The 20,353-nt window shown below is 35.2% G+C and overlaps 1 protein-coding gene across 1 annotated transcript in view; it reads left to right on the top strand.

Moving 5' to 3' along the window:
* The window catches only part of UBR7 (ubiquitin protein ligase E3 component n-recognin 7), a 36,841-nt gene that overhangs the window by 2,812 nt on the left and 13,676 nt on the right, over window positions 1–20,353 (top strand). The window contains exons 2-10 of the mRNA XM_044665035.1: window positions 1,614–1,747; window positions 3,678–3,738; window positions 5,011–5,106; window positions 7,011–7,064; window positions 7,235–7,340; window positions 12,408–12,619; window positions 13,148–13,300; window positions 16,318–16,480; window positions 18,732–18,793. Coding sequence (XP_044520970.1) covers window positions 1,614–1,747; window positions 3,678–3,738; window positions 5,011–5,106; window positions 7,011–7,064; window positions 7,235–7,340; window positions 12,408–12,619; window positions 13,148–13,300; window positions 16,318–16,480; window positions 18,732–18,793 — 1,041 coding nt within the window. The remainder of the gene's footprint in view (window positions 1–1,613; window positions 1,748–3,677; window positions 3,739–5,010; window positions 5,107–7,010; window positions 7,065–7,234; window positions 7,341–12,407; window positions 12,620–13,147; window positions 13,301–16,317; window positions 16,481–18,731; window positions 18,794–20,353) is intronic.

The raw sequence follows: 20,353 nt of genomic DNA, 5'->3' as shown, positions 1-20,353 counted from the left end.
TTCCTATAATCCTTTATAATCATAGTTGATATGAAATGATGGTAATGTGCCACTAAAAAAGTCTCAATAATCAAATATTCAGTTATCTGTCACAGACTATTATTAAGGCAGAGCAGTTCCTTGATTCATTTTAGAATTTTGAAAAGGGTTTGGAACACATTTTTTGACAGAACCTTAGTTGACCATAATCGCTCATTCTTTGTGTAGTTAATAAAATAACTATTGAGCAACACAACTTTATGCAAATATGTTTGACTTGGTTCTTTTTCTCATGGATTTTTGAAGTTGGGGACTGAATTGGGCATATACACACATAAAAATAACTGTCACTAGAAGGCAGTAAATGATAAGTACAAAATGAACAAAGCAGTTAAAGTGAATTAAGACTAAAGAGGGAGGAGAGATCTTCAGAGGGGTCAGGAGAGTTTTTCAGAGGAGGGAGGATTTCATCCAGACCTTGAAAAATGAATAGAATTTTGATGGGTGGGAAAGTTCAAGGCAACTAAGTGGTATTAGTTGGTATAGTGGATAGAACACTGAGCCTGCAGTCAGGAAGACTCATCTTCCTGAATTCAAATCTAGCCTCAGATACTAACTGTGTGGCCCTGGGCAAATCCCTCAACACTGTTTACCTCAGTTTCCTTATCCTTAAATGAGCTGGAGAGGGAAATACTCCATCTCTACCAAGAAAACCCAAAATTGGATTCACAAAGAGTCTGACGTGACCAAAAAGACTGAAAAGCAATAAAAGGTTTTCCGGATGGGAGGTGATCATAATGATTTGTGACATGACTTTTAGGATATAGATGCTACTGGTCAATGTAAAGCATATTTTAAGAATAGTAACAGGCCATAATTTAGACTATATGATTAGAAAGGTAGGCTAGGAATTGCTTGCCAATTCTGGGACGGGGAGGGAGAGAGACAATTTGAATCATATAACTTTTGGATCATATAACTTGTGGAAATTTGTTGTTACATACAATTGGTAAAAAAGTAAAATATAACTTAAAAAGAGAGAGAGGTTAGGGCCTAGACAAAAACAAAAAATTTAAATACAATATATGGAACCTATATAGAAATCTGACCATAGATCTAGAGTTGGAAGGGACTTCAGAAGCCATCTAGACTAAGCCCTTCATTTTGTATGTGAGGAAACTACCCAAGGAAAGTTAGGTGTTGTATCCAAGGTCACAGGGGTAGTTAATGTTAGAGGCAGGATCTGAACCCAGGTCCTCTTACTTCAGAGCTTGTGTTTCTTTATAAATACTTTTTTTTTAAAATCATATTTTGTGGTCCTGTTGTACTTCTTAAAAATTGACTTGTAATGTACAACCTAGATTGAATTGCTTGTCGGCTCTGGGAGGGGAGAGGGAGACAATATGATCAGATAACTTTGGAAAATTTACATGGAAATTTGTTGTTAAAAATAAATAAGAAAGAAAAAATTTTAATTGACTTGTAAGTTTGTATAGGAAGACCTTAACTACAGATCTATGAGTTTTGAATCAAATTTCACTTATTTAGATCCCAAACAAGCTTAGAACCAGCTATACTACTTTTGAATGAATTGTTCTTGATGATTTTCTTTTTCCTCTTTGTGCCTTTTATAGGGCTCTGTAAAAAGACAAGCATTATATGCCTGTAGCACGTGCACTCCAGAAGGAGAAGAACCAGCAGGAATTTGTTTAGCATGCAGTTATGAATGCCATGGAAGTCATAAACTATTTGAGCTATATACAAAAAGGTAAAGCTGTTCAAAGAACATCAATGTCTGGATTAGTTCTTAAATGTTAACACTAATCCAAAGAATCAAACTTTGTATAGTTTTTGCCTTCTCAACTATATTTTCCCTAGCCCCAACTTTTTAAATTTAAAAATGATCTTTATAAAAACCTAGAATTGATTAAAGCTGATGTGTGTTAATAAAGCAATGTAATCAGTATTATTTTTTTAAAAGGAATTAGTTCTTGGGAACATTTTTTTAAATGACAGCTTAAGGTATAAAAATTAATTTGTGTTTGATAATTTGGCATATTTAAGCTCAGGCAAGTGATCTTTTTCTGTAGAAATTTTACTTATTTTTGTATTCTTCTTGGCCTCTTTATATTTTGGGCATCATACAATTTTTCTCTTAGTACTTAGGATTCAGTAGTACCAAGTGCACTTTTTTTTAACCCTTACTTTCTTTCTTAGAGTCAATACTGTATTGGTTCCAAGGCAGAGGAGTGTTAAGGGCTAGGCAAGGGGCTTAAGTGACTTGCCCAGGGTCACACAGCTAGGATGTGTCTGAGGTCACATTTGAACCCAGGACCTCACATCTCTAGGCTTGGCTCTCATACCACTGAGCCACTTGGCTGCCCCCAAGCCCCCCTTTTTTGTTTTGTTTTTTATTTTTATTTTCACACTTTATTTTATTTTATTTTATTTTATTTTTTAAACCCTTAACTTCTGTGTATTGGCTCATAGGTGGAAGAGTGGTAAGGGTGGGCAATGGGGGTCAAGTGACTTGCCCAGGGTCACACAGCTGGGAAGTGTCTGAGTTCAGATTTGAACCTAAGACCTCCCATCCCTAGGCCTGGCTCTCAATCCACTGAGCTACCCAGCTGCCCCCCCTTTTTTTTTTGTTTTTTTAAACCCTTATCTTCTGCCTTAGAATCAATATTGTAAATTGGTTCTAAGACAGAAAAGTGTTAAGGGTTAGGCAATGAGGTTTAAGTGACTTGCCCAGGGTCATACAGCTGGGAAGTGTCTGAGGCCACATTTGAACCCAGGACCTCATGTCTTTAGACCTAACTCTCAATCCACTGAGCTACCCCAAACTCACTTTTTTATTTATTTTATTTCTTAATTTTTAAAAATGTCGTATGTATATATGGTTCTTTAAAAAAAATTATTATTGTTCCAGATGTTTACAAACCCAGACAAAACAATCATTTCCATATAGAAAGAAAAACAACATTACATAAATGAAATCACAGATCTCCTATATGTTTAACTTACTTTTCTTCATATCTACATAATTGATCCCTTCTAGTGTCCCAACCCTTCCTCTCATCACATCTTGTCATGGAGGCCAACATGTTCATATAAATTCTTTCATGTTTTATCTTCTGTTCATTTTCTGGAGGTAATATTTTCAGTTTATTCTTCTAGTATTACTTCTGTGACTGTTGTATACTGTTCTCCTGGTTTTACTTCTTTTTTTTTTTTAAACCTATACCTTCCATCTTAGAATCAATAATGTGTATTGGTTCCAAGGCAGAAGAACAGTAAGGGCTAGGCAATGGAGGTTAAGCGACTTGCCCAGCGTCACATAGCTAGGAAGTGGTTCTATTCATTTCATTGTTTGTTATCTCATATAGTTCTTTCCAGATTTTTAAAAAAATCAATAGCATAATAGTATTTTATCACAATCATACAGCACAATTTTTTTCTCCAATCATTTGGCATCCCCTTCAGTTTCCAATTCTCAACCACCACAAAGAGAGAAACTGCAAATATTCTGGAAAATGGGTTCTTTTCTTTAGTTTTTTTGAGTAACAGACCCAGCAAATCTATTCCAAGCCCACTTTTTAAAAAATGGGGGATGACTGTGATCTGACTCTTAAACATAAAAAATAAGACTTTAAATTTAAAAAATAAATCGATATGATTACCTTTCTCCTTTGTTTCAGAAATTTTCGCTGTGATTGTGGAAATAGCAAATTTAAAAACCTGGAATGCAAATTGCTTCCTGTAAGTAAGACTTTCAACCATTTAATGGGGAAAAAAGTGAATTGAGATTAATACTAGAAAGGAAATTCTTTTTTATTTTACTTAACAATTAGCTTAATCTGCATTAGATTCTAATCTCTTTATTATTTGTTTTCAAGGCTAAATGGTAAGTCATCAAGTTCTAGAGTTTAGAACAAAATTAAAGTACCTAAAAAATAGATGACTACTTAAGTTATATTACCAAAGTGTGTTGCATATCAAATTGAATTTGTTGAATGCTCTTGGTCTTTCTGAGTAAAGAGGGTATTTTAAAATCTGAATAAAAAGTATTTCTAGAGAAGTAAATGTAGACAAAGAACTTTTTGTTACTTTTCATTATCATATTGACTAATCTTGTAATAAAGTTCTGTTCTTATAACTCATGTTATGAAGAGTAGCCCTAAGACCTTGAAGGTTATGCTAGTAAATTACAAACAAGAAAGACTTTGCATATGGATCCTGTAATGAATCCTATCATCTGAAAACCAGTTTAGTTTTGTTTGGAGACGCTCATCACCATAGGGTTGGTGTTCTAGATAAACTAGGTAAAGAAACTATCTACTTTCAGTCCGCATTGGGAAAGTTTTTTTGGTTGACAGAAATGTTGGTTTACTCAAAAAATTTGCTTGAATTAGAAAAAGTCCTTACTTTTCAAAAGAAAGTAAGGGATATTAAATTAATTAATCAGGAATTCATTCCTGAAGGTTTTGGGCTATTTCTCTGATTGCCTTTGAGGAAGGGTAATTAATTTGAAGAAGTAGGACTATTATCTTGCCTTTCTGGGACACTTGGATCATTCTGAGTGGGCATTGAGATCCAAAATTTCACCAGGATTTCAGTTTCCCTTTAATTTAGGGTGATTCTTATTTGTCTACAACATTAGATACTCCGTTTCCCATGTTGCCATTCTGATTTTCTCTAGATTTGGTGGCAGCCTTTTGAGTTTTTTGCTCAAATGTTTATACAACCTGTCTTGTTAATTCTTGAGAGACTGGTAATTAATGTAATTGTATTAATTATAATAAATCTTAATTTACTGAGAAACCAAGATTTACCACTAATGTCAAGAAACAAGAAAAGTTTTTCTTTTTTCCTTGTATCGGAGACAAAACCTTGCTTTGAAGGGCTGAATTTTTCTGGTTTGAAAATGTCTTTAAAAAAAATTCTAAGATAATTTTCATGGTGTATATCTTTTTTCTGTCATTAAAGTTTTAGTCATATTGTATACTGAAACTAGTATTATCTTGCTTTTAGGAAAAAGGAAAGTTAAATTCAGGCAATAAATATAATGACAACTTTTTTGGACTGTATTGCATTTGCAAGAGACCTTATCCTGATCCTGAAGATGAGGTAAGAAAATTGAGAGTCAAAACTAGAGTCCAAAGGCATCTGGGTGGCTCAGTGAATAGCAAGCCAGGCTTAGACATGGGAGGTTCTAGGTTCAGATATGACCTCAGACGCTCTTAGCTCTATGACCCTGGGCAAGTTACTTAATCTCAGTTGCCTAGCCCTTGCCCTAACTCTTCTGCTTTGGAACTGATACTTAGTATTGATTCTACTACAAAAGCTAAGGGTTTAAAAAAAAAAAAGTGTTATTAGAGTCCATGTCTCCTGTGGCCTAAGCCCCTTGAATCATGGGAATGCATGGTAAGGTTTGAGCTTCTTTAAGACTAGACTTTTTTCTTAAAGACCCTAGAATGATTGAAGCAGCCAAGTATATTGTAAATGGTGGAAGCTAGGTTCTTGTCCCAGAACTAGTGCCAGAAATTAGTTGTGTTATGTTGGCAACTTCTTTCAGCTCTCTGGGAATCAATTTTCCTGTATGAGAAATGATAAAATTGAACTAGATGGATTCCTAATGTACTTTTAAAGCTCTGCCTCATTTTCCCATTACTTCAGGATCATCTTTGGGTTGAAAAGGACCCATATAGGAAACTAAGCCAGGGAGAAAAAGACTTCCAAGGGCACATAGGTCTTGTCCTTCTAAATTCAGTGTTCTTTTCCATTGAGCTTTGCTGCTTTTTTCCTCTGCCATGAAAGAAGTAGGGATTTATGTTGGCAGTTTGAGCTTTCTCTAGAACCACAAGGGGGCCCTAGGCTCAGGTGTAATAATAACGTGCCACATCCCATATCTTTTCTGTTATAACTAGTACTTCCTTAATTGTCTTCCGTTTTTACTCTGAGCAAATAGTTTCGTTTCTGTTCCTGTTAATTATCTTTGGACTACATTTACTAAATTAAATTGAAAAAGAATAACAAATTGAAAGCAGCTATGAATTAAATTTTTTTTTTAGATTAAAAATTGAGCATTTTATATGGGTTTAAAGAAAGGGGACAGAAGCCATAATTGAATAATAAGAGGAAAAATTAAGTTAGAGCAGAAAAAAGAAGGAAAAACTCTAGCTTTTAAAGAAATTTTTAAAAAGTAGATATATAATGTAAAGTATTTTTAGATATGAAAGACTAGAAAGAAGTAATAGAAGAAAGACATTTATAAATTAGGTACTTCTTTGTATTTTTTTTAACCCTTACCTTCTGAGAATCAATACTCTATATTGGTTCCAAGGCAGAAGAGTGGTATGGACTAGGCAATGAGGATTAAGTGACTTATCCAGGATCATACAGCTTGAACCCAGGACTTCCCATCTCTAGGCCTAGCTCTCAATCCACTGAGCCAACTAGCTGCCCCACTTTGTTTTCTATAATTCTGTTACTGCATTTACTGCCCTCCTTTTGGGGTTAGGGAACTTATGAAGAATTCCCAATGTGGATTTCCTGCTTCTGCAGATCAGAGCAATTTATCTGTAGTATGTATTCTTAGAGAATTGCTTGAAGAAGTATTAAGAGGTCAGTGGTTTATTTTCCCCTGGCCACACAAGAGTATGTTTCAGAGGAAAGACTTTGAATGCAGGTTATCCTGACTCCCATGGCCTTAATTCCTAACTGTCTATTCAGTTGTATTGTCTCTGATTGCTGCCTTTATCCTGACTCTGATTTCAGCAATGGTTTTCTGATTCATTTTCATGGTATTATACTATTTATTGCCAGCTTCACTATTCCATCTATTTTTTATGTAATATTTAAGTTAAAATATATGCTTGAAATCTAAATACAGGCAGGCATGGAGAGGGCTCATGAAGAGTTCTCAACTAAATTGGCAATATGAGCACAGAATGACTTAAATTTTTATGTATGAGGACTATTTTTGTGTCTTGGGTATCTTTATTCATCACAACATTGCCTTTTTGTACTAGATTCCAGATGAGATGATCCAGTGTGTAGTTTGTGAAGATTGGTTCCATGGAAGGGTGAGAAGTGTTTCTTTTCTCTTTTAAAACTTAGGAGATCTTTTTTTTTAATTAAGGTTTTCTATTTTGTAATAGGCAATACTAAAGGTTATTATATAAACTTTACTACTTGTTTAAAAATTAATGTATCTATTGGATAAATTGGAGATCATTTTCTTCTAAATTGACAGCATCTGGGTGCAATTCCTCCTGAGAGTGGAGATTTCCAAGAGATGGTGTGCCAGGCTTGCATGAAACGCTGTTCCTTTTTGTGGGCTTATGCTGCACAATTAGCAGGTAAAACTTTTCTATTGTCATATTTACACACTCCTAATGTCAACTGAAACAACCTGCCAATCAAACTGTTGTTGAGTACACTATTACAGGCCCTGTATTGCTAGGTGTTATGGAGAATCCAAAAAAGCTATAAAGTTTGATTTTTGTACCTTTGGGAAATAGAGATCAATGAAGAACACATCTTTAGCTATATCTTTTAGAATATCGGTTCAATAGACATCAAAGAAAGCAGAGAGCAATATGAGCTGGAGAAAGCTTTATTGAAAGCTGGAACTACTTAAGCCTTTCTTCTCTCATGTTACTTATCTGCATTGTCATTTCTTCTTTCACAGAGAACATCCTTACCTTCCTTTTCAATCTTTATCACCACTACCACAGACTTTTATAGATTCTTACCAGGACTACTGAAGTCACCTCCTACCTGGTTTTCATTGCCATCAGTCTCATCTGATGACACAACAGGGCCAAATTCATCTTTATATAGGATAGCATGTTCCTTTTTGCTTAGAAACCTGTAGTACCAGAGGAATAAAGTCCTTACTGCCTGGGCTTCTCTAATCTTATCCCAGTTTCCCCTTTCAAATGCCACTTCCACTGCTTTCCTACCCAGGCTCTTTATTGTAGCCACAATACTCAAGAGTTCCCTGAAAGCCACTTGGTTCAACCCAGTGGGAGAAGTGCTGAACTTGGAATCGGGAGACCTGGAGTTGGCTTCAGCCTGTCTACTTCACCTGTGGGATCTTGAGCATCAAATCACTCTCCCTCACTAGATCTTGGTTTCCTCATCTGTAAAATGAGTGGGAATAAATAATGTCTAATCATCTGCAACTATGCTTTTCACATAGGACTGAAAGAGAGTCTTTCCAGCTCTCAATCCCACCCTTTTTTTCTACTCATGGATCAAGCACATATACCCTTATACCCTTAAAAGCCTTCCTACCTTACTTTGGAGAGCCTTCTGTGGAGTGGCTGTTGGGTGCCAAGGTTATCAGGTAACCAGAGGCTTGGCCTGCTCCAATTCTTGAATTGTTGGCCTTCATTGTCAGTCTGTAGCTCTCTGGGAACTCATAGCTCTCTTTCTAAGCTGACAGAGATCTTTTTGCATGTTTGGTATCCAGTAACTGATGAGTCTTAAGTTGGAGTAATAGCAAAGTGTGTGAGCAATTCAAGAGGTCTGTCCTTTTTCTTCCTCCATCCCTTCCTCTATTAAATTCTATCATAGAGAGATCTTTCTGGATTTTTGTTTGGGGTTTTTTTTTTTTTTGGACTTTTGAAAGAAGATAATAATTGCTAAAATTTATATTGTGCTTTAAAGTTTACAAAGTACTTTTACTATATTATCTCACTTGATGTTTACAACAGTCTTGTGAAATAAATGCTATTATAATTTTTCAGGAGAGGAAACTAAGGCAGATAGTGGGAAAGGGACTTGCCCAGGGTCACACAGCTAGTAAGTGTCTGAGAACCAGGTCTTCTCGATTCTAAGTCTGACATCCTTGTCACTAATGCCTCTCTGCAAGATAGTAGATGGAGGGATAGCCTTGAATTCAGAAAAATATGATTTCAAGACCCGTTTCCAACATACAATATATATGTAATCATGGAGAAAAGATTTGATTTCTTAGTTCCCCAAGTAGTTCTCTGAGATTCTAATGGTTAATAAACATTTGTTAAGTACTTGCTGTGTGCCAGGCACTATGCTAAGCTCCAGAGATGCAAAAAGCCCTTACCCTCAAGGAACTCATAATCTAATGGGGGAGACATGCAAATAAATATATACAAAACAAGCTATATACAGGATAATTAGGAAATAATTAACAGAAGGAAGGCACAACGATTAAGAGGGTTTGAAGAAGACTTCTAGTAAAAGATGAGATTTAGTTGGAACTTAAAAGGTAGCAAAGGAAATCAGATGAGAGAGAAAAATATGGAAGAAAGCCAGAGAAAATGCCTAGAGCTAAGAGATGGAGTGTCATAGGACTATGAAAGCCAAGCAGAGCATTTTGGACTTGGTCTTGGTACCAGTGGAATTTATTGCGTAGAATTTATAGAGTAGTAGGAGAATGATGTGATTGAACCTGTGCTCTAAGAAAATCGCTTTAGTGGCTAGATAGGAGGATACATTGGAGTAGGAAGAGACTTGAGGTAGACAGACCCACCAGCAGACTTATTTCAATAATCCAGGCATGAGGTGCTGAGGACCTGCTCTAAAGAAGTGTCAGAGAAGAGAAGGTGGTATAATCAAGAGATGTTGCAAAGGTGAAATCAATAGGCCATGAGAACAGTTTGGATATGGTTAGTGAGGAATCTAGGGTGGATGACTAGGTTGTGGGCCTGAGGGCCTGGGAGGATACCATTGCCCTCTATAGTAACAGGGAAGTGGGGAAGTACTAAAAGTTATAGATGAATTGCTAATCTGTATTAGTAGGAGTTTTTATACCAGGAATTCTTTATAAAAACTGATTTAAAAGTCATAGATTTGAGCTTTCTTATGTAGAAGAAAATATTTCCCTTTTTTTTGCCCTGCCCCTGCAAAAAGAAGTGAAGTATGGTGAGAATTGGCACTATTTGTAGATCTGTTTGCCAAAAGAAAACTAAGAAAAAACCACTTTTTTCGATACTTTAAAGGGGAGCCTTGTTTCAGATGGTGGTTATATTAGAAGCTCTCTGAGGCTCTTTCTATCCCTATGGTTCTTTATGAACTAACATTGCATTTGACTTTACAATATCCCTTTACATATCTCTTGCTTGATAGATATCATGAGACTTAAATGAGTTAAAGTATTTAAATAGTGCTAAATAAATGCCATTCATTCTGTTACTAACTTCTAGTCCCTAGGCCTTCTGTCTGGTGATGGCTTCAGTCTCTGAGCCTCCTACCTACACTTCTGATAATTCAAGCTATTTATAGAAATAAAAGGGGTGTGCTGGCAGATGTTTAAGGATGGAGTACCCAATTGAGGAGGAATATACTTTTTCCCCCCAAGTCTTCTGCCTTAGAATCAATACTATTTATTGGTTCCAAGGTGGATGAGCAGTAAGGGTTAGGGGATTAAGCGGCTTGTCCAAAGGTCACACAGCTAGGAAGTGTCTGAGGTCACATTTTAATCCAGGACCTCCCATCTCTAGACCTGCCTCAAATGTACTTTTAAATTTAATCTGCATTATTAGCTTTTTAAAATCTAGACAATAAAACCAAATCAAGCCCTGATTTGTAGCAACTAATTTCTGAGATATAAATGTTCCCAGTGAAAATTTAACACCTAGCTCTTGCAAGCCCTTTAGAACTGGCCCTAGCACACTCCAGCTCATTGTTTCCTTCCAGTATTTGAAGGGCTTCCATGCAGAAGGCTTAACCTTGATATGCTTTGTCCAGACAAAACTAGGAAAAAGAGGGAAAGTTGAAGACAGAGGCAGATTTCTGCACAAAGTCAAAACCCAAAAATGGTGTGGGCTGCTTGGGGTGGGAGTGGGGCTGAAATGGTGGGTTTTAATTCACTGGATATCTTTAAATGAAGGCTGGATGACCCCTTGACAGAAATGTTATAGACTGCAGTGGTTCCCACACTTTTTTGGCCTACCACTCCCTTTCCAGAAAAAATATTACTTAGCCCCCTGGAAATTACATTTTAAAAAATATTAATAGCAATTAATAGGAAAGATAAATGCACCTGTGGCCATCACCGCTCTCCTGGATTGCTGCAGCACCCACCAGGGGGCGGTAGCGCCCACTTTGGGAATTAGTGTTATAGAGGGATTCTCAGTTAAGTCTGAGTTCAGAAATGTCCTCTTAGATCCTTTCAAATTCTTAGGTTTGGAGCACAACCTCCACATCTAATTGCAATACTCCTCTCTCATCTCTTACCTACAAGTTCCGGCTTTGAATCCTAGTTCTTCTATGAAAGCCTTTCTGGACCACCTGAGTCCACAGTGGTTACTTTCTGCCGATAACACACATTTGGGAAGCAGTATGGTGTGGTAGAAAGAGTATTGAATTTTCAATCAGACCTTGATTCATATCCCCTCCATAGGCTCAATAGCTGTATGATACTGACTGGTCAAACTAGTTAAACTCTGAAAACCTAATTTTTTACATATGTAAAATGGGGATGATAATAGTACAATGCATTACTCTTGAGATCTATCTGTCATCTCCAAATAATCTGATAAGGAGTTTAGTTGATAAGGAAATAACTGGACCAGAGTTGTCTTTTAGCTCATGCTTCCAGCTCTGACTCCAGGAGCATGGACTTTATTATATATATTTCAAGACTCATTTCACACAAAAGAACCCCCAAGAAACTTTGCAGATGCGCAGAAGTTATAAATTATGTCATATCAAAACACAAAAGGTCTCATTGCCTTCAAAACAGACCAAGGCCAAGGCTGAATTTTGACTGGGTTCTTATCAGAAAGCCAAGTCGGGGAATATTTTCTCAGGGTTGAATTGCCCCTGCTAAGGTTTTGGCCTTGACTATACCAGGCAGCTGCATTCCTGGCCAAAGGGGGAGAGTGTTAACCTTTTAAATGCTGGCCCGCTAGGAACCTAAAGCTCTTCAATAAGGCCACAATATTTTTCAACAAGAAATCACAAGGATCACAAAAGGTGTCAAAAGAGGAGTCTCAGATTTTTATCTATTCTCTTATTGGCTTCCCACATATTACCTACCTCATAGGGTTGACTTAAGGAAAATGCCTTGCAAACTTTTAAAAGCTCCATATAAATGTAAGTTATCATAGGCTTTTTTGAATTATTATTTTTATGTGATCTACTTTCCTAAACAAATTTAAAATTTTTTGAAGGAACTTTTTTTTCCTATAGCACTTTACTGTATACCTCATGCCTAGTAAACTGATCAGTTTATGAAAGAAACAGCCCAGTTCTATGAAAGCTTATGCCTATTAGGTTGGAAGTTAGGCTTTTATAATCCTTAAAGTGTAAGAATTAGTTAATATTTTTCTTTCTATCTCCCTCCAATTTGTGGAGTTTTCTTTCTTCTTTCTAAGAAGTTCTGCAAAAATTTCTATCTGACAAAACTATGGATGTATATCTCTTAGTACCTACAGTCACCAAAATAGTAGCTGCTGAAGATGATGGGATACTGAATGTGGATGGAACAGAAGACCAGAAAGTCATTAAGGCTGAAAATGGAGCAAATCATCTTGAAAGTATCTCCAAAGAGAGTGTCCTAGGAAAGGGAAAAGACATCAAAGAGGAGAGTAAGGCAGAGCAGGTTGATGAGCCTTCTACAAGTTCTGGTTCTGAATCTGATCTACAAGTAAGAATAATATCTTTTTAATATAATTTTTATTTTTTTAAATAATATTTTTCCATGGTTACATAATTCATGTTGTCTCCCTCTCCTCTTCCATCCCCCTCCTGAAACTGACGAACAATTCCTTTGGGTTATATATGTATTATCACTTAGAACCTATTTCTATGTTACTCATTTTTATAATAAAGTAATGTAAGAATGATATTAATACTAGATAGAGGGGGGATTATGAGCTATTAAAAAGTAAAACCTAAGTTAAATAAATTTAATTTCAATATGCAAATAAGTACAAAACATTGTATGGACTATAACCTGACATTTAAAATACAATAAATTAGATATAGATTTGATATAATTAACTTAATTACTTAGTTATATATTTGATAATCTAATGGTTTATAGTAGTAATACTTTCGATGTTTGTATTTTGTTTCCAAAGAATATAATATTGCAAAATTCAAACTGAGAAACGAAACTATAGTCATTTAAAATGGCAACAACAAAAAAACTTGATGCTTCGCTTTAATCTAGACAGTTTCCACAAATGAACATCAGAATACAGAAGAATCTCATTCAGGCTGCAAACTACAAGATCTGAGGACCAAGAAATATGTAAAGCAAGATACTGCCACCTATTGGCCTCATAACTGGCGTAACAAGTTATGTACCTGTAGTGACTGTATGGTGAGTACTAAATCTAGTTAGATTTTGATTGATTAGAGAATAGATTTTTTAAACGACAACAACTGAAAGCATATTTTGTAGCTGATATCAAGAATTATAGCAGAAATCTAGGACTATGTAATACTTACCTCTGACTCTTATTCTTTCATGAATTTTATTTTAGAACATGAGTTGTTAACTTAGAGAATTTAAATGTAATCCACTCTGTTTGCCCAAATTCTTCCAGATTCACACTAATTCTGAGGTAGTTAGTAAGAGTCATTGGTTTAGATAACCCTTTGGTTATACTAAAAAAAACTCTTTGAGTTTCAAATAGCTTCTGTGGTTTCAAGTGACCTATAAGGTAAGAAAACAAAACATTTCTTCTTCATAGGGGTTTAGATTTCTTTCTTTTTATTGTTTTGCAAAACACACTTCTATATTGGTCATGGTTGTAAGAGCAAAGTCATGTATAACTGAAATCCCAAAATAAAACCAAAAATACACTGATGTGAAAGATGACTCCAACAGTTTTTTCTCTGGAGGTGGATACCATTCCTTATCATAAGTCTTTCAGGATTGTCCCAGATCATTGCATTGCTGAGAGTAGTCAAGTTTTCACAGATAACTTTCACATTGTCTGGTATTGTTGTTATTGTGTACAGTGTTCTCCCAGTTCTGCTTATTTCACTCTGCTTCAGTTTCTGCAGATCTTTTCAGCTTTTTCTGAAATCATTTTTAAAAGCACAGTAGTAATTGTTCAGCCATTCTTCCGTTGATGGACATCCTTTCAATTTTCAATTCTTTGCCACCACAAAAAGAGTTGCTATATTTTTATATAAGTAGGTCCTTTCCCCCATTTTTTATTATCTCTTTGGGATACATACCCAGTAGTGGCATTACTGGATCAAAGGGTATGCAGTGTTATACCTTTTAGGTATAAAATTGCCCTTCAGAATGGTTGGATCAGTTCACTTCACCAATAATGCATTAGTATCCCAATTTTGCTGCATACTCTCCTGTATTTACCATTTTCCTATACTGCCATCTTGGCCAATCTGATAGGTGTGAAGTGGTACCTCAGCATTGCTTTAATTTGCATTTCTCTAATCAAGAGTGATTTAGAACATTTTTTTCATATTAATAACTTTGATTTCTTCATCTGAAAAATAGCTTGTTCATATCCTTTGACCATTTTTCAGTTGGATAATGGCTTATATTCTTACAAATTTAACCTAGTTCTTTATAAATTTGAGAAATTAGACCTTTATCAGAGACATTTGTTATAAAAAAAATTTTCACAGTTGTTTCCCTTCTAATCTTGGTTAGATTAGCTTTGTTTGTACATAAGCTTTTAAATGTAATATAATCAAAATTATTCATTTTACATCTTATAATACTCTTTCTCTGGTTTAGTTATAAATTCTTCCCTTCTCCACAGATCTGCCAGTTAAACTATTCTGTGTTCCCCTAATTTAGTTATGGTATCACTCTTTATATCTAAATAATATAATCATTTTGACCTTATCTTGGTATAGAGCAGTGGTTTCCAAACTTTTTTGACCTATCGACCCCTTTCCAGAAAAAATATTACTTAGTGCCCCCTGTCACATACTATCACTGCCCCCTTACAGTTATTCACCACCCCCAAATACACCTGTGACCATCACAGCTCCTCTGGATTGCTGTAGCACCCACCAGGGGGGGTGGCACCCACCTTGGGTATCACTGGTATAGAGTATGAAATATTGGTCTATACCTAGCTTCTGCCATAACGTTTTCCAATTTTTCCAGCAGTTTTTGATAGAGTGAGTTCTTATTCCAAATGCTAGGATCTTTGGGTTTATCAAACAGTAGGCTGCTGTGGTAATATACCCTTGTATATTGTGCATCTAATCTATTCCATTGATCTATCATTCTATTCCTTAACCAGTACCAGATTGTTTTGATGATTGTTGCTTTATAGTACAGTTTGAGATCTGGTTCTGCTAGGCCTCCTTCCTTCACATTTTTTTCATTAGTTCCCTTGATAATTCTTGACCTTTTGTTCTTCCAGATGAATTTTGTTATTTTTTTCCTAATTTTACAAAATAATTGTTTGGCAGTTTGATGGGTATGGCACTGAATAAATTAATTAATTTAGGTAGAATTGTCATTTTTATTATATTAGCTTGGCCTCCCCATGAGCAAATAATATTTTTCCAGTTGTTTAGATTGGACTTTATTTGTGTGAAAAGTGTTTTGTAGTTGTGTTCATATAATTACTGCGTTTGCCTTGGCAAGTAGATTCCCAAGAGCTTTATATTGTTTAGAGTGATTTTAAATGGAATTTTTCTAACTCTTGCTTCTGGACTTTGTTGGTTATAGAAATGATAATGTGGATTTATTTTGTTTCCTGCAACTCTACTAAAGTTATTAATTATTTCAACTAGTTTTTTAGTTGATTCTCTAGAATTCTCTAAGTATACCATCTGCAAAGAGTGATAGTTTAGTTTTTCCTCATTGCCTACTTTGTTTCCTTCAATTTCTTTTTCTTTCCTTATCACTTAAAGCTGACATTTCTAATACAATATTAATAATGGTGATAATGGGCATCCTTGCTTCACCCCTGATCTTATTGGGAAGACTTCTAATTTAATCCCATCGCAAGATGATACTTGCTGAAGGTTTTAGCTATATACTAATCATTTTAAGAAAGGGTTTGGTTAGGGCCCTGCACCTGGAGTCAGGAAGACCTAGGTGCAAATCCAGCTTGATGCTTCCTCGCTGTGTGATTTTGGGCAAATCACTTGACCTTTATGTATGACAAAAAGATCCACTGGAGAAGAAGATGGCAAACTACTCATTATTCTTGCTGAGAAAGTCCCATGGATAGCTATGGTCCATGGGGTCATGAAGAATTGGACGTGACTAAACAACAAAAATCTTCAACTTCTCGTTGTGTTGAACTCTTCCTCATCAAATGTTGATTTTTAAATTTTTTATGAGATTAAACTTTGAGAATAGTAAATTCTAATGAGATAATTTTATTTTTAAAGAAAATGTATGCAGATCTAGAAGTCCTCTTTCTGACAGATGAATATGATACAGTCCTGGCTTATGAGAACAAAGGCAAAAGTGACCAGGGAACAGATAGGAGAGACCCCTTGATGGATACACTTAACAGCATGAATAGAGTTCAGCAAGTGGAACTTATCTGTGGTAAGTATTATTTCAAGGTTGGAATTTGGAGATATTTTATAAGGCACATTTCATTATATAAACTGACTTGTACAGAAGCCAATATGGTAGATGTCATCAAAAAGACAAGTTTTTTTCAATTATTTTCTTAATTGAATGTAAAAATATTTTTTAAACATTCATTTAAAAAAATTTTTGAGTACTAAATCCTCTTTTCCCTCCTCCTTCCTTGAGAAGGTAAGCAATTTTATACAAATTGCACATGAGTGTGCAAATGTTCATGCAAAACCTATTTCCCTATTAGCCTGCTTGCAATCTTTTTTGCACAAAAAGAATCAATGAAAAAATAAAGTTAAAAAAATACGTTTCAATCTACATTCAGACTTCATCAGTCCTTTCAGAAATACATAGCATTTTTCATCATAAATCCCTTGGAAATTATCGTAGATCATTATATTACTTAGAATAGTTAAGTCATTCACATTTGATCATTGTACAGTAGCTCTTACTGTGTACAGTATTCTCCTGGTTCTGTTCACATTGTAAGTCTAAGTTTTTTTGAAAGCATCTTGTTTGTCATTTCTTATGGCACAATAGTATCCCATCATTGTCATGTACCACAGCTTGTTGAGCCATTCCCCAACTGATGAATTTCCCCTTAATTTCCAATTTTTTACCACCACAAAAAGAGCAGCAACATTCTTGACCTTTTTGTCTTCCACATGAATTGTTACTGCTTTTCCTACTCTATAAAATAATATTTGGGGAGTTCAGTATGGCACTGAATAAGTAAATTAATAGGTAGAATTTTATTACATTTACTTGGCCTACCCATGAGCAAGTTATACTTCTCCAGGTGTTTAGATCTGACTTTATTTGTGTGAAAAGTGTTTAGTAATTGTGTTCATATAGTTCATGCATTTGTCTTGGCAGATAAATTCCCAAATATTATGTGTAGTTATTTTAAATGGAATTCCTCTTTCTATTACTTCCTGCTGAACTTTGTTGTAAATATGTAGAAATGCTGATACTTCTTATGAGTTTATTATATATTCTGCAACTTTGCTGAAGTTAATTATTTCAGCTAGTTTTTTTAGTTGATTTTCTAATATTCTCTGAGTATACCATCATATTGTCTGCAAAAAGAATGATAGAAAAAGACAAGTTTTTTGTTTTTTTGTTTTTTTTTTTAAACCCTTACCTTCAGTCTTGGAGTCAGTACTGTGTATTGGCTCCTAGGCAGAAGAGTGGTAAGGGCTAGGCAGTGGGGGTCAAGTGACTTGCCCAGGGTCACATAGCTGGGAAGTGTCTGAGACCAGATTTGAACCTAGAACCGCCAGTCTCTAGACCTGGCTCTCAATCCACTGAGTTACCCAGCTGCCCCCAAAAGACAAGTTTTATTGAAGGTATGTGATTATGGCACCATCTGTTACTGCTGTTGCTTAATTTTGCTAATGTCACACTGTTTGGGGATACTTTAATTGTTATAACAAAACTGTATTCCAGAATACATGCTTGAAGAATAGCACAATGGGCTATTTTGAATGAGTGTGCATGTAGAAGTAATAGAAAATGTAATACAAAATCATTTCTTCCATTTCTTTTATAATTTCCTAAAATAATTTTTGACAAACCCTACTCATGTGACATCTCCAACTTATGATTATTTTTCAGTTTCTGGCAAAAAACCAATCCCTTTTGTTAAGATTTTTTTAAAATTAGAATTAGAATTTCTAGCTGGAAATGGAATTTTTCCTATCTCTTTAACTTTATTCCTTTCCAGTCCTCCTTTATCCAAAATAACTTCAACAAAATTCTACCAGGATGCTAGTTTTCCTTCATAATTTCTAGAACAACTTGTCTTCTACCAAAACTCCAGCCTTCATATTCTTGAAGAGAGCTTGCTCCTGCTTCTTTTTTTTTTTTTCTGTCCTTACCTTCCATCAATAGTGTGTATTGGTTCTAAGGCAAAAGAGTGGTAAGGGCTAGGCAATGGGGATTAATTGACTTGCCCAAGGTCACACAGCTAGGAAGTATCTGAGGTCAGATTTGAACCCAGGTCCTCTCTGTCTCTGGGCCTGGCTCTCAACCCACTGAGCCACCCAGCTGACCCCTAAGATGATATTCAGAATGAACTTCTAGATTTCATCTAAGAGAAATAATTCTAGATTTGAAATGCTAGGGCAAGCCTATTCAAACAGTAAAAAGAAAGGTTTTATTTTATAACAGATGCATTTTCACTGAAGTTAACCTGTGTGTGTTTCTCATCTAGAATATAATGATTTAAAGACTGAACTTAAAGACTATCTCAGAAGATTTGCTGATGAAGGAACGGTAAGATATGTTTCAGCTTTCTAAAACTTAGAAATGGCTTACTTTCATTGACAATTTGCATAATCAGGTGTACCTTTCATTGTAAGTTGAAGTCTGATGTGTCTGGGTTGATAAATATTGAGGTCAATCAGCTAGAAAGGAAATATTTTACTAAAAACTAGGATATAAAAGAATTTTCTTCTTCATAAGAGAGTCTTATCCCATTTGTCTTAGTATATATTTAAAGAATGAAACTGGTACTCTTAGTCCTATTGGAAAATTTTGCCTTTCCTGACTCTGATGACATAGGAAAAACCTAGATTTTTCTAGGCATCCCTAAGCTTTTATCTGACAGCTTTTTCGAATAGGCTGAAATCTTTCAAAATAGCTAATATTCTCCTTTTCCTAGAAATACAGAATTTCTTTACTGGATACATCATTCCCTCTTCATAGTCATATGATGCTTTCGTGTATCATTTCTTCACCCTTTTCAAAAATACTACTCAGATAAAAGTCTGAGACATTCTGCTTTTGTTGTTTATCTTCATAATATTAACACATTTTGGCTTGTACCCATAACTAAGGTATGGGGAGCACATTCCTCCGTTATCCCATTAACAATTTCATTATGTTTGAATTCCTCAGTATACCATGAGACCTGATACTTTGGCATTCCTGTGACAGAATGGGGCTCCCTGATAACCTTTGACAGCTTGTATTATGTCCATCTTCTGTCCATCTTCCCTATTCTGATTATTCCTTTTATTTCTTGAGATAAAATGCTAGGGTAAGAATTCTGAGACTGTATGTTCCTAATAATAACACTGAAACTAATAACAAGCTCAGTAATCAATAAACATTTATTAAGCACCTCTTATGTGTCAGGCATGGTGTTAAAAATGTTGGTTTTAGCAATAAAATTTGTGGAAAAATTTTAAAATCTTGATTTAAATTTGTTTGGTTTAGATTATGTTATGTATTTTTTTAAACCCTGACCTTCTGTCTTGGATCAATGCTGTGTATTGGCTCCAAGGCAGAAGAGTGGTAAGGGTAGGCAATGGGGGTCAAGTGACTTGCCCAGGGTCACACAGCTGGGAAGTGTCTGAGGTCAAATTTGAACATAGCACCTCCCGTCCCTAGGCCTGGCTCTCAATCCACTGAGCCTCCCAGCTGCCTCCTATGTTACACATTTTTAGAAATTAAGGTAACAAGTGTCATTTGGTCATCAATTATTATTATTTGTAGAAAAATTATTAAGAGTTAGAATTTAATTTTGCATAAAGCTGGGTACTTGTGTAAAGTTTTCAAAATACCTTCCTTAAAACAGCAGGAATCTTGAGGGATCATGTATCAGAAATTTTCCTTAGGAGTTCTTAAATCTTTTATTTTTTTGTTATGGACTCCTTGGGGACCTGGCAAAAAACCTCTGGACCCTATATCAGAATATTGCTTTTAAATCGACATAATAAAATACATAGGATTACAAAGTATATCAATTATATTGAAATATAGTTATCAAAAAAAATTTTTTAAGTTCACAGACCTTAGATTAAGAACTCCCTAGAGTTTTCTTAGAAAAGG

This window comes from Gracilinanus agilis, chromosome 2, assembly GCF_016433145.1.
Source record: "Gracilinanus agilis isolate LMUSP501 chromosome 2, AgileGrace, whole genome shotgun sequence".
Lineage (NCBI taxonomy): Eukaryota > Metazoa > Chordata > Mammalia > Didelphimorphia > Didelphidae > Gracilinanus > Gracilinanus agilis.
This window is presented reverse-complemented; position numbering and strand designations above follow the sequence as displayed.